The 13480-nt window shown below is 61.6% G+C and overlaps 1 protein-coding gene across 2 annotated transcripts; it reads right to left on the minus strand.

The window, feature by feature from the left end:
- Positions 1-67: 67 nt before the first annotated feature.
- On the minus strand, positions 68-11497 carry ZNF512B (zinc finger protein 512B). Of its 2 annotated transcripts, none has more exons than XM_060622670.3 (17): positions 11364-11497; positions 9319-9444; positions 8885-9027; positions 8389-8517; positions 7575-8269; positions 7266-7492; positions 7078-7149; positions 6834-6980; positions 6546-6670; positions 6382-6474; positions 6077-6175; positions 5800-5970; positions 5376-5570; positions 5030-5131; positions 4665-4727; positions 4004-4102; positions 68-3647 (listed from the first exon to the last, which is right to left on the minus strand). In XM_060622670.3, exons 2-17 carry the CDS (start codon positions 9440-9442, stop codon positions 3396-3398), a joined length of 2736 nt encoding a protein of 911 aa, XP_060478653.1. In that variant the 5' UTR covers positions 9443-9444; positions 11364-11497; the 3' UTR covers positions 68-3395. The 2 variants fall into 2 exon arrangements, with proteins under 2 accessions (XP_060478653.1, XP_060478661.1); XM_060622678.3 differs by lacking the exon at positions 11364-11497 and adding an exon at positions 10743-11032.
- Positions 11498-13480: the final 1983 nt, after the last annotated feature.

Consider the following 13480-nt stretch of genomic DNA (forward strand, 5'->3'; position numbering starts at 1 on the left):
ACGGGCGTCGTCTGCGGGGAAAGATCCCACCCCGAGTTTTACCACAAACTCAGCAGCACAAAGCCCCTGGAAAAAAATCAATAAACATTTATTTGATACAGTCATATTTAATACATACAGTTGATGGCCCACCCCCGCGCCACATGGGGCCGGGAGGCGGGGACGAGGACCGGGGACAGATGGTCACAAGGCGGGCAGGGCCCGAGCTCACCGTCAAAACATCTTGCAAATAAACACTTTGTAGATAGAATATATATGTATATATACGGTTACAAGTGATAGCTGGAACCTCTCTTCCGAAATGCACTTATGTACGGAGAACTGGCATTAAAAAACCCAAACCAAGAAACCCAAAGCACAGGATGTGTGGCTGCCAGGCCAGAGGTACTGGCCGGCGCCCCCCCCCCACCCCCCGCCCCCGCCCGCGAACCCCAGGCCTCCAGGGTAAGCCACCTGGGGCCCATCGAACTGGACACACCGGGACAGCCCTGCCCCCGTGGGTCAGGGTGCACCCATTCTCTCCCTTCTGAACCAGAGGGACAGGAGGGGGGCTACCGCTGGGAGGGCCACTGGTCACCTCACACCAGGATACACCCTCAACTGCCTTTGCACAAGCAAATAAAGTGCATCCTATTTTTGTGTGAAGTGTCAGCCCCTTCAGTCGGGCCGTTCCTGTTCTCAGGGCAAGGGTGGGTGGGCTGGGCCAGAGGTAGATCTTCAGAAAGGGACCTGGCATTGTGCCCTGGGCTTGGGTCTTGGGCAGGGTTCACGCCCACCATGCCCTGGGGGTCTGCCACTCCAGTCCCTCTCACTGAAGGTGTCAATCAAGGCCAGGCGGTTACCTGGCTGGATTCCCACCAGAGTGGGAGGTGGGCGGATCCCGCTGAGCCGCCCAGGGCTCTGCCCACTTTGGAGGAGGGCTCTGCCCACCAGCTCGCCACTGCCACTCGCCAGAACATGGGAAGCAGAAAGGGAAGAAGGGAGAGAGGGGTCCGACCCAATAGTCACTTTTGGCAGCAGCCCCCCACACCCACTTTAAAGACAAAGAAGGGGGTTAAAGTGCTAAACATCAAGTTATCCAGGACCCCACCTCTTCCCACACATCTAGGCAGGGTTCCCAAACCAGGGACCAACTGTGGACTTCAGGGGGTGACCTGGAAACTCACCCCCCAGCAAAAAACCAGCCCCCCGTTCCCCAAGGGCCAAGTACCTGAGAGGCTGGGGCGGGCGGCCGTCCCCAGCAGAGGTGTTGAGGTCCAACCTCCTCCAGCCATTGGTGACAAAGACAAATGCACCTGGGGCTCCTGCCAGCACCTGCATCCCCTCCCTGCCCAAGGCTGCGCCCCCCCCCCCCCCCCCCAACAGTGGCTGCCTGACCCCACCTCTGCCTCCACCAGCTGTATTACCATAGTGATACCCAGGAACACAGAAAAGTCTTTCTGCCCACACTGCCCTCCCTTCGTGTTTGACACTGGATCACATCCATCCGTCCATGCCTCCAGTCTTCGATCAAATCAAGGTGTGTGTGAGTGGGGGCAGTCCAGGTCTCTACACCCCCTCCCTAGCACACAGGCCGGGGTTGCCCAAGAGCCTTTTGGCCAAAGGAAGGAAACTGGAGACGGGCAGCACGACCAGCCCCCAAGCCCCCCCGGAATCTGTCTCCCTACCGCAGGGCCAGGAGAGCCAAGCCTGGCTTAGGGCCCCTCCTCTCCTGTGACTAGATGAGGACGGGAGCTGAGGGGCAGAGAGGTGCCCGGTCAGCACCGCCTCCCTGAGCAGGGGAGAGACACCCCCTCAGCCCCTAGATCCACCGTCGGCACCAGGAAACCCTTAGCACCAAAATGTCGGATTGTTGTTTTTGTATAAAAAACAGAATAAAAAAAAGGTTGTTACTTGTCACAGCAACAAGACTGGCATCCACTACACCCAGGAGATACACGCACACGGGCAAATATCAAAATTCACATCATCCAGGATCGGCAAGGCCGAGCCCTCAGCCCACCCTCTACCCCCCAGTGGGAAATAACCTCTGTCCAAACCCAGTGGCTCTGAGTACCTTCCTCCTCCCTACACTGCCGAAGCTGGAAAGTGGGGCCCAGGGAGGAGGCCAGAGGCGGTTTGGCCACCTCCTGTGGGTGCCCTGGACTCCAGCCTGAACCCTGGTCAACCTGCAGACCCAGCCACGCTCTGAGTCCCAAAAGGGCCAGCACAGAGCTGCCACCAACACAACGTGACCTTGGCCAAGCCCCCTCCTGGCCTTCAGCTCTCATATCGAAAGACCACACAACCAGAAACAAAAGGGCAGGTAAAAAAAAAAAGGGGGGGCGGAAGGGGACTCCCATGGGAGCTTAGCCACAGGCCAACCCAGACCAGCAGACAGAAGGCTGATTCCCACAGGGATTACTCCTCAGAGCTGGGCCCCAGTTCCATGCCCCACATGCCTGTGGGCCCCAGCCCAGACTGGCCCATCCCTGACCCACTGGGCTGCCCCAACCTAGAGCAGTGGTGTTAGCAAAGCTGGAGATTGGAGGCAAAGCTATGCTCCATGTGACCCCTTCACCACCCCCCCCCGCCCCCCCCCCCCCCCGCTCCGGCAGCCCTGCAGGTGAGAGCAGAACCCTCCCCCTGCCCCAGGCAGGGAGCACCCATGAAGACAGGATGGCAGGAGAGCCCACGAACAGGGCCACCTCCACCCACTGTGACGGACAGGGGCCAGTGGGGCAGGGGCCCGAGCACAGCAGGGGTCACACAGGCAGGGGAGGGTGGGCCTGGAGAGGTAGAGAACAGAAGCAGAGGAGCCAAATGTGGAAGGACGAGGGAGGCCACGGTAGGGCGGCTGTCTGGTCAGCATGGTAGCAGTCAGACTCAGGGTCTGTCCTGGGAGGTAGCTGGGGGTGCTGGGGTCCAGTGTTGGGTAGAAAGGTGAGGCTGCTCAGGTGCCCTCATCAGCCCAGAACCATGGGTCACCGAGGACCCCCAAGCCTTGGGCCTGAGAAAGCAGACGGGGCCGGGAGCTTGCATGGTGAAGGCCATCTGCCTGCCTTGCTCTACCCCGTGGCGCTGAGGCCTAAGCCACAGACCCTCTTCCTGCCCATCCAGGGCCCCAGACTCCACCAGGCCCATAAATGTCCCTCCAAGCTATTGCACTTCCGTTGCTGCCACAGGCCTCCCCCCAGAGAACCAGCCCAGGTGTGCCCTGTGCAGCCTGCACACGGGAAGGGCTGTCAGGAAGGAGAGAGGGACTGGCTGCCTCCGCTGGACAGATGAATAGGCAGGGGTGGGGGGTGGAGAACTGGAGGGCAGGAGGTCCTGGAGCTAGCTACCCCCACCCTCAACAGAGTGGGCTTGGTGTCCAGTGTGGGGACCAGGCCCCACCCACCTGCCAGCCACTCTGCTCACTTCTCAGGAGCTTTGCTGGCTCCCACCTTCCGGCCAGCGGAGCCCCGGGCCCCTTTGTCTCTGCCTCCTGGGGGCCAGTCGTCTCGACGTGGGGGCATCTTGGGTGCGGGCTCCTCAGGGGTCCGCTCCTTGGGCTTTCGGCCTCGCTTCTTCCCACCTGCCAGACTCTTCTTCTCTTCCTTCTTGGGTGCCAGTGAGTCCTGGCTCCTGTGTTTGGGAAGTGGGTCAGCCGAAGTACGGAACCAGTTCTGGAAAGAAAAAGCCCGCAATGTAGACCCCGAGGCAGGAGGATGCTAGGCACTGGGGCCCGGCAGGCCGCTGCGCTATGGTGCCTCCTGCTCAGAGTGCGGGGGAGTGGTGCCCAAGCTCCTCCCGGCCTCCAGGGAAGCCAGAAGCCACTTTGAAACAACCCCACCAGATTTCTTCTTTCCTTTTCTTGTTGTTGTTTGTTTTTTTTTTTTGAAACCACCAGATTTCTCAACCTTGGCTGCTTGCTCAAAGGCCACACAAGCTATTACCCCCCCCCATTCCCGCCCTGGCCCAGTCCCCTGCCTGGGGCCAGCCCATCTGCTGCAGGCTCAGCAGGTGTCTCAGCCCATCCCACCTCTGCATGGGTCTTGAGGATGTGATATTTGACGCCACTCTCAGAGCTGAACTCCTTTGGACACAGCAGACAGCAGTACTTTCCCACCAGGTGGTCTCCCTGCAAGGCATTAGGCAGGCCAGCCCCCAGATATTGGACCCCACCCCCACCCCTTGGAATACCAGAAGCACCAGATCTAAGCAGGGAACCCCGGCCCTCTTCCCGCACCTGTGTGGCTATAGGGTCGGGGCAGCAACTACAGCTCATCTTGTTGGGTGCTCAATGGGTGAGCTTAGGGACCCATCAAGGCTTCTGTGTGGCAGGACCTCTGAGCTGCCCCCGCTGCAGGGGAGGTAAGGGATAAGGAGAGGATGGGAAGAGGAAGGTGCCTCGGGGAAGGGCTGCAGCCTTGGCCTAAGGCCCCTCACTCCAAGCCCAGGTCCACTGTGCCCGCTTACACCCACACAGACGAGAAGCCCCTGTGGGCAGAACAACTTGGGCCAATGGACTCATGGATAGGGTTGGAGAATGCTGAAGTGTCCCGGGCTGGGCTGGCCATCGGGCACTGGCCAGTCCCTGCCCCACCGGGGTGGGGTCACACACCCAACATGCCGGAGCCCCTAAGGGTTGGCTGGGAGTGCAGAGCACCTACCCCACCACGGGAAAGGGCCAGGGGACTGACCTTGCTGCAGCTGGCGAGGTGGGCCTTAAGGCCGGACACACTGGAGTAGATGGCTTCACAGCACTGGGGACAGGAGACAACAGTGGGGGAGGGCCTCCCAGCAGATGTCCCCACACAGACACACGTGTACCCCTGGCTGAGGGATTATGGGGCCTCTGGGGTAAGTGGGGGGCTTGACCCCAGGGGTCCTGGGATATGGGCAGGCTAGACCTCTAAAGCTGAGATTATGGGGCTCCATCTAAGGACCCTGCAGGGATCACAGGTTGGCTGATCACTTGGAGACCTCCTACCCAGGGCCACACCTGGGCTCTTTATTCCTCAGCCCCAGGGTCCCCACACCCACCCACCAGCCTGCCCCAACTCACGTCATTGGGGCAGTTGACGTGGCCTTTCTCCTTGACTTCATTCTTCCACGCCTCCAACAACTGGGGGTTAAGTGTGGGGAGGCCTGGCCGAGTATAGTTGAGCTGTAAAAGCAGGTGAGCACCAGGGTGAGCCCAGGGGGCCTGTGTTAATGGGAGGCTACTGAATGCCAGGCCAGAGCCGAGCCCACCTGCTCCAAGGACCTGACTGTGCCCCCCACAGATGGCAGATGTGAACCTGGAAGGCCAGCAAATGGGCCAAGTCGCAGGGGCGGGGCCGCTGCAGGGGACCCCAAGCTAGGTCACACCCTGTTCGGGGACGGGAGCCGGGGGCCCAGCGGCAGCTCACCCGGGCAGTCTCAGGTACTAAGTCATCCTTCACCCGCCGCTTGGTCCAGTCTCGAGCCAGTTCGTCCTCTGCAATCTCTTGCAGGTGGAACACGGCAACCTGGGCTGACGTGCGGCGGATGCGGCCGCTGGGGGTCCGCTCCACACCCAAGAGGTCCTCAGTTTCGGGGGGCTTGTCCTCAGGCTCCTCAGGCGGCTGCAGAGCAGGAAGACAGGGTGAGCAACAGGGACCAAGTGGCACGGGGCGCAGAGAGACAGAGGTACGTGCCCCAGGCAGCGAACACGGGCACTCGGGGGTCCCAGGCTTGCTAGGCCCCATGCACGTGGCCCCCAGAAAGGGAAGGGGGAGCACACGCAGCAGATGGCACGCGACACACATGCTTGGTACCCCAGGGGCAAGAGGACCCAGGCCACAGGCTGCTCACTGGGGCTGTGTGCTCCGAGCGCATGTGGTAATCGTGTCCGGCCTTGGAGCGGTAGGTCTTTCCACAGTGGGTGCAGGGAAAGGAGGGGCTGTCCACTTCACAGGGAGGCTTTCCGCAGCGTCGCTGGTGGTACTGGTAGCCCATGAGGCTGGAGAAGGCGGCCCCGCAGCCCTGGGGTCAGAGTCGGGTAAGTGGCCAGCAAGGGGCTGTGTCCCACCCCACGCCCAGCGCCCCGCGCAGTGCGCCCCGCCCCCCCCCCCCCCCCCATCCCACTGACCTCCTGGGGGCAGCGCAGCCTCCCCATCTGCTTCAGCACCTTGCGCAGCCGCTCCCGCTCCTCCTGCTCACTCCCCTCCGAGGCCTCGGCGTCAGAGGGCTGGGGGGCAGGCCCAGCCTTAATATCCCCACCACCACAGGGCCCCTGCCCCAGCCCAGGGGTCAGGGCCACAGGTGTCCAAGGTCAGGCATGGGAACCAGTAAGTTCTGCTGCCACATGGGGACGAGGGGTCAGTGGGCAGGGCAGGCAGGGTGGGGTGGGGTGAGATGGACTAGGAGGCTAGCGGCTGGTGGGTCAGGGCGTACCTTGGCGCTGTGCTCCGCCATGGTGTGGTAGTTGAGGCCGGCCTTGGACTTGAACTGTTTCCGGCAGTGCTGGCACTTGAGAGCATCCTGTAGCTGCAGACATGCCCCTGTCGTGAGAAGCTGAGTCTGGGCACTTCCCCGCCTGGGACCCCGGGCAGCCTTACCTTCTGACACACCTCCATGTGCTTCTTAAGCCCCACGAGGGTCTTTCGGGTGACCACATTGCAGGTGGGGCAGACAGCCTCCCCCCGTTCATGGATGGCCCGCTGCCACTGCTCCTCAGGGCCACCTGTAGGGCAGGGCCAGGGCCTCAGGGGCTGGTGGGGGCTCCCGGACGCCCTGGATGCCAAGCACAGGACCCACGGTCCACGCTCAGCCCCCAGTCCCTGTGGTCCAGGATCCGCCCCAGAGTTGAGATCTGTCCTGGGCCCTGCACATGGCAGCCCCCCCACCTGGAGCTGGGTGGGCCGTGGGGGCCGGCACGTCCTTGCTGACCGTGCTAGCAGGAGCCAGCACCTTCTTGCGCACATCCTCGGGGCCCGGCCCCTCCTGCTTCTTGGCACGGTGCATGCGGGATTTGTCCTCTGCCTTGGCCAGGCCTGTGTGCACATACGGGGTGGGGCAGGTGTGAGCCAAGGGTGCAGGCACACTTGTGCATGTGTCGAGCCCCAGATGCTGTACTGGCTAGGGCCTCACCTTTGAGTCCGAAGGTCCCTGAGATGGACGGCTGCTCCCCTGTAAACTTCTTGGGTGTCTTCTGTTTCCTTCCTGACTCGGGGGAGAGAAAACAGGGCCCAGGGTTTCTGGTCAAATAACCGTCGGGAGGCCTGGGCCAACAGACCGTTACCCCCACCCCAGCCACTGCCTCCCCCCTCTCGTCTTACTGTGCTTTGTGCGCTCCGCTCCCTCCTCAGGTGGGGACACAGGGCCTGTGGCCCTCGGTGCCTCCTTGCTCCCCAAGGGCCTGCTGCCCAGAGAAAGGGGGCTGCTGCCGGGGTCTGTGCTCAGCTGGAAGGCCGAGGTGTGGCCCGTGGTGGATGGGCCATACTCCCCATTCTCCGGCCTCGCCTGCTTTGGCAGGATGGGGCATGCATCCAGGCTGTCCGCAGCCCTGCAGGGAGCAGGCAGGTGAGGGGCAGGAGGGCCCACTTCTGACCCTGTTACCACCTCCAACCTGGAAGGAGCCCCCGTACCTTTTCTTACCACTGCTCCTCCCTGTGGCTCGAGGAGTTTTGTTCTCGGACTTGGTCAGCAGCACCATTTTGCAAGGTGGTGTGTGTCTGCTGATGGCAATGGGCCTGCTGACCGTCACTGGCTTACTGACCACAATGGGCCTGCTGACCGTCACCGGCTTCGTGACTGGCATGGGTTTCGTAACTGTCACAAGTTTTGTCATCGGCACCGGTTTGTTGATGGTCACTGGTTTGGTCACCGGCACGGACTTGGTGACTGGCACTGGCTTGTTGAGACTCACTCCCTTGGTGACCGGCACGGGTTTGGTGACCGGCACGGACTTGGTGACTGGTATGGGTTTGGTGACCGGCACAGGCCTGCTGACCGTGATAGCCTTGGTGACCGGCACAGGTCTGCTGACCGTCACTGGCTTGGTGACCGGCACAGGCCTGCTGACCGTCACTGGCTTGCTGATGCCGATGGGTTTGCTGACACCCACGGGTTTGCCAACAGTGACGGGTTTGCTCACTCCAATGGGCTTGCTGACCCCAACGGGCCGGCTGATAGTGACCGGCCGGCTGACCGGCCCAGGCTTAGGGGCAGGCAGGGGTCGGTCCATGTGGTTCCAAATCCGGTGCTTCTCCAGCTGGGTCTTGGAAGTGAATGCAGCCTCACAGAAGGGGCAGGGAAAGGTCAGCCTTTCTGAGATGGCACCCTGGGTGGAGAGGGCAGGCATGGGATGGCAGCCCAGGCCTCTGCCCAGACACACCCTGAGCAGACAGGTGGGGCAGGGCGGGCCCCAGGCCTCTATTTCCCTGCCCCACAGCCCCTTACCCCTTGGCACCGCTGGTAATGGTACTTGAGCCCGTAGATGCTGGGGAACTCCAGCCAGCACCCTGAGTTTGGACACTTCACCCTTGAGTGCGCCTTGAATTCATCTTTCCACTGGTTCATCAGGGAGAGCTGGACATGGAAAAGGTGAGGCTGCTGACCCCTCAGCCAGCCAAGTCTCTGCCAACCCAACCCATGCCCAGCCTCAGTCTCCTCCCCAGGCCCGCAGGGCAGACAGGCTCGAGGAGCCCTTCAACCTCAGAACTGCAGCAAGATTCAGGCCACCCCAAGCAGCGACGGTGTACTTGACCTGTTCTAGGAACCCCACAAACGTGACCCACTGGGTCCCAGGGCGCACCGTGAAGCCAGAAAGCACGGAGCGACCTCTGACGCAAGCTGAGGGCTTGGGGCTGGTGTGTGAAAAGGAAGCAAAGGCAGGGTGGTGGCCTTGACGAGCAGACCCCAGCATGAGTCCCACCCCAGCTTTCAGGGAGCTCACAGGAATGTCTCGGAGGGCCTGGTTCTCGGCTTTCGGACGCCCCTTTTTCTTCCCTTCCGTCCTATCACTGGCTGGACTTCCCGGGTCAAAGCAGAGTGGGCCCTGGCTGGGCACTGTCTGCCCGCCCCGGACCACCGGCATCCCTGCAACACATGATATGCCAAGGCTTGGAAGCTGCATTCCCCACAGCCTCACCTGCCACCCAGGGGGCTGCTCAGGCCTGGAGGAAGCCCCACTTCCCCCACAGCGAAGCATGGGGAGTGGGAGACTGTGACTGTAGTCAGCCTAGGACAAGAATCCAGGGGCCCAGGCGGCCCAGCTGAGCACCCAGGAACTAGACTACTGGGGGAGCTGGGAGCTGAAAAAAGGAGTCCCGCAACCAGTAGCAGCTGCCTGTGGTCACCTGGAGTTGACCTTGGCCTGATCCCTCTTACCCAATTTTGGTGGGTCATGCAGCACAGGAAGTCGGACTTCGTTCCGGCCTCCATCCTTCCCAGGTCCACTCTTGGTGGATCCGGGGAGCCGGCGGCCTCCTCCAACACAGAAGGGATCGGTCATTTCTGCAGAGCAAGTAGACAAACCTGTGAGGCTCACCGGGCCCGACTCAGGACTTGAACGGACTACTCTTAAACCCTGCCCCCAGACAGGCCCCTCTCCGGCTCAGGGGAGGAGAGCCTGCCCACCTGTGCATGTATGGTAGGTGATGGAGGCTTCTGGTCTAGGGGAGGGGCTCCCCATCTGAGGTCTCCCCAGATTATCCAGGAGACACAATCATCTTGGAAGCACCTAACTGTCCTGAAACCCTCATCAGCTCTCATAGACTTCCTTTGTCCCCAGACACACAGTCCTAAAACGTGCCATGAATCGTACCTGGTACTGAGCTGGGGGCAGCCCCTGAAGAGGTGGAGCGTTCAGGAAGAAAGAGACCAACAGCATCCCTCCCAGGGGCCAATTATGACACTAATATGGCTGCTAGCTCACAAGCTGCTGTGGCCCAGCACCTTGGGACACCTTACTCCACAGCCCCACTCAGACCGAAGGCAATGCCACCCCACCTGGACATGCACCCCTGGACCCTTCTCTCCAGGACACAGATGGAAGATGGCCAAGATGGGCACTGCAGGCCCCTAGCCTACTCAACTGAATAAATTCCCCTGGCGGGGGGGGGGGGGGGGGGGGGAGGGGCAGATCAAGGACTGAGGATCCCAGGAGCACCTGTTTCTAGTCCCCATGCCAGCTGAACCATTCTACCTGACTTTCTTCTCAGCCTTGTCTCCAGCAGGAATCCCTCAGCCACCCTCTACCTGGCTGACCTCCTCTCCACCTCCACCCTCAAAAGCCTATCTGTCCCCCCCCCCCCACAGGTCCACCAGTGCCACTCCAGAAACTGCCAGGCCATCGGCCACAGGGATTACCCCGCTGCCTGAGGCTGGACATCCTGGGCCTGTTCTGCTGGGGGACTCCAGACCCTGAGAGCTCTGGGGAGGGACTCTTGAGCTCAGCCCTACAGGATCCTCCTACAGGGACACCTAAGGCCACAGGAAGGGTGGGGGGGGGGGGGGGTGTTGTGTGGGCAGGCAGCCCCTCCTCTGGCAGTTCCTAATGAACTTACATCAGAGGAAGCGGGGAGGGACTGCAGGGCCTAGAGGGGGTCCAGAGACTGAGGTCTCTGGTAAGGACAATCACTGCTCATTACCAAGGGGGTGCCCATATCCAGGGCCCAGGGGGAGGTTCGAGTCTACACGGGCCTAAACAAACTTCTCTGAAGTCTTCACACCAAAACTTCCAAAGGAGACATGCCAGCATCAGTCATCCCAACGCCATGATGATTCCACCAGCCTGGGATGTTGGTGCCTACCAAGAACCCACTTTGCAATCTCTCCGGCTTGGGCGGAGAACTCAGAGTTGGGGGGCCTGGGGCCAGGGCTGGCCTAGGGGGCAGACACCCTCCTTCCATCCACGACCTGTGACTAGAACAACAGGAGGAAAAGAGATTCCACCCTGTCCGAGGACCCAGCAGGGTGGCAAAGGTGGGACCCTCGCAGGGGGGAGGGGGCGCCACAAACAACGCTGGCGGGGGGACCTCGGCACAGGCCGGGCGCGCGGATGAACCCGGCCAGGAAACGTACACCTGGAGACTGGCCTCGCCACACACCTGTCACCTGCAGCCGGGGTGCGGGGCCCCGGCCTGGCCCCGAAAGGGCCGATCGCGGGTGCAGGGGGGGAGGGGGGGGCGAAGGCAGTGAACCAAAATGGCGACTTTTTCTGGAGAAGGAGGAGACAGGAGCGCGGCGCCGGCGCGGGGCGCGGGGCGCGGCGCGGGGCGGGGTGGGGGGGGTCGGGGCGCGGCGGGGGGCGGCGGGCGGGGGCTCCGGGCCCGGTTCCCCCCCCCGACGACCTGCGTGCGGGGTCAGGGTCGGGGACGCGGCCGAGCGAGGGCTGCCCCGGGGTCCGGCCCAGGGCGCGGCCGGGTGCTTACCTGCGGCGCCCTGCGGGACGGCGGCCGAGGCGGGGGGCCGGGGCCGGGGCGCGGGGCGCGGGGCGCGGGGTCCGGGCGGCGCAGGCTGCGCGCCGCGCTGCGCACATGCGCGCTCCCGCCCCTCCCACCTTTGACAGTTTTACTGTAGGGGGGGAGGGGGCGAACTCTCGCGGTATTCCTGCAGCCGCTCCGCGACGGGGAGGAACGGGTTGGGGGGGAGGGGGCCCATCGGCCCGGCCCCCTCTCCCGGCTCCTGGGTCCGTCGCCTCCATCCGCTGGGGCTCCAGTGCAAAGTGGCCCGTTATGCCGCCCGTAGGGCAAGAGGCGTTTTTTCAGGCAGTGGGGTAAACTGAGGCACTATCGGGACGCTGGGAACTGCCCCGATCCCAATGTACGCGGATTGAAGCGACCAGATGCCTCTAGGTGTTGGCCCTGGGAAGGTGCAGCAATGGAGACCACCGTCCTCTGGGAGCCTGAACTCCTGGCCCCTGGGAGACTGGGGCCTGCAAAGCAGGATCTGGATCTCTTCCAACCGGCCCTGTGCCCACCTCTGCCTGTGGCCACAGTCAGGGGACCGCCTGGCTACTAACAGTGCTGGGGGAGCAGTTTGAGGCCATGGGCTCTGTGGGGTTACTGACCACTGGACCAGCCTCTGTCTGCTTCGGGTGGGGGTGGCCAGGGCCAGTGCCTTGCTCTGCCTTGCCCCAGAACCCAGGGGACACTGGTATCAGGGCCGGGGGTAATGGGGTACCATCCCTACCAGGATTTGGGAGTGAATAAAGCAGGGGAAGAGGTGCTAGTTGGGAAACGGAGTTACAAGACACACCTCCTTCCCTGAAGCCTTTCCCACCCCCGGCACCTCCCCCCACGCCACCCTTCTGTCTACCCTGCAATAGATTCAGGGCAGGGCACAAAAGACACGGTCAGATTAGGGCCTGCCTCTCCTCATGGGGACTCTTGAGACCTGCTTCTCTAATGGCTGGCACAAAGTGCCGCCAGAGAGAGGGGTAGGGGCCCTCTTTGGAGCGTTCATTGGGTTAGAACTTCCCTTGGAAATCAGAGCCAGAGAAAGGTCCATGTGGCCCCAGGAGGAAGAGGAAATGTCCTTCCCTCGTTGACCGTGCCCACCCTGGGGACAGGACATCCAGGGTTGGGGGAGGGGTCAGTGAGTGAGACCCAGCCAGGTTTCTCATCTTTCCCCGTGTAAGTCTGCATGTCCACGCATGGAGCACGTCCACGTCTGTTGATAGGTGTGTGCCTTAGTGACCACGTGTGCCAGGCAGTCTCCTGTGTAGACGTCTGATGTCAGGGTTATGTCTACGTGTCCCATACTAGGGGAAAACATGCCTATCTGTATGTTAGTATCCAGGTGACCAGTTGGAAGGTGTGTGTGTGTGCGTGTGTGGAGGGAAATCTGTATCTTAGCAGATGTGTCTCCAGGCTATAGAATGTCTGGATGTCAGGGCATTGTGTGTCCTGTGCCCCCTGTGTTTCTGTTAGGGGGTCACTGTGTATCACGGTGTAGTGTGCATCTGGAAACCAGCATCACTGTGTCTCTGTGTCTCCAGACTCCCGTGGTCAGTTTCTGCCTCTGCCTTACCATGTGTCTGGTTGCTGTGTGGGCACATGTGTCAGGGTGTTGTTGTGACCCATGTGTTTCCTATGTTAGGGCATTACCCTGTGTCAGGGGCTTAATGGGGGCCCTCCAAAGATTGCCATGTCAAATCCCTGGAACCCACGAATGGGGCCTTATTTGGAGAAAAGGTCTTTGCAGATCTTAAGTTAAGGGTCTTGAGGTGAGAAGATCATCTGGGATTATCCAGGTGGCCCTTAAATCCAGCGACAAGTTTCCTTGTAAGAGGAAGATATGACACAGAAGGTGATTTGACCACGACGGGCTGAGATGGGAGTGATGTGCCCAGGGATCCCCGCAGCAGCCGCGAGAAGCTGGGAGAGGTGAGGAAGGGTTCTATCCTGTGCTCCGGGAGGGACTGTGGTCCTGCTGGTTTTCAGACTGGTAGCCTGCATTACTGTGATGAAATCAGTTTCTGTTGTGTTAAGCTTCCCAGCTGTCATTCGTCATGGAGGCCCCAGGAAAGTAACTCACCTGTGTCCGT

The sequence above is a fragment of the Panthera onca genome, chromosome A3 (genome assembly GCF_046562875.1).
Source record: "Panthera onca isolate mPanOnc1 chromosome A3, mPanOnc1 haplotype 2, whole genome shotgun sequence".
NCBI classification, from domain to species: Eukaryota; Metazoa; Chordata; class Mammalia; order Carnivora; family Felidae; genus Panthera; species Panthera onca.

Excerpts from the sequence above, each read along its gene's own strand:
- ZNF512B (XM_060622670.3), bottom strand. The coding sequence starts at position 9,442 with ATGACCGATCCCTTCTGTGTTGGAGGAGGCCGCCGGCTCCCCGGATCC. Across the intron at positions 6,176-6,381 it reads TGGCGGAGCACAGCGCCAAG|CCCTCTGACGCCGAGGCCTC; the intron begins GTACGCCCTGAC and ends CCTGCCCCCCAG. Across the intron at positions 4,103-4,664 it reads ACCTCGCCAGCTGCAGCAAG|GGAGACCACCTGGTGGGAAA; the intron begins GTCAGTCCCCTG and ends AATGCCTTGCAG.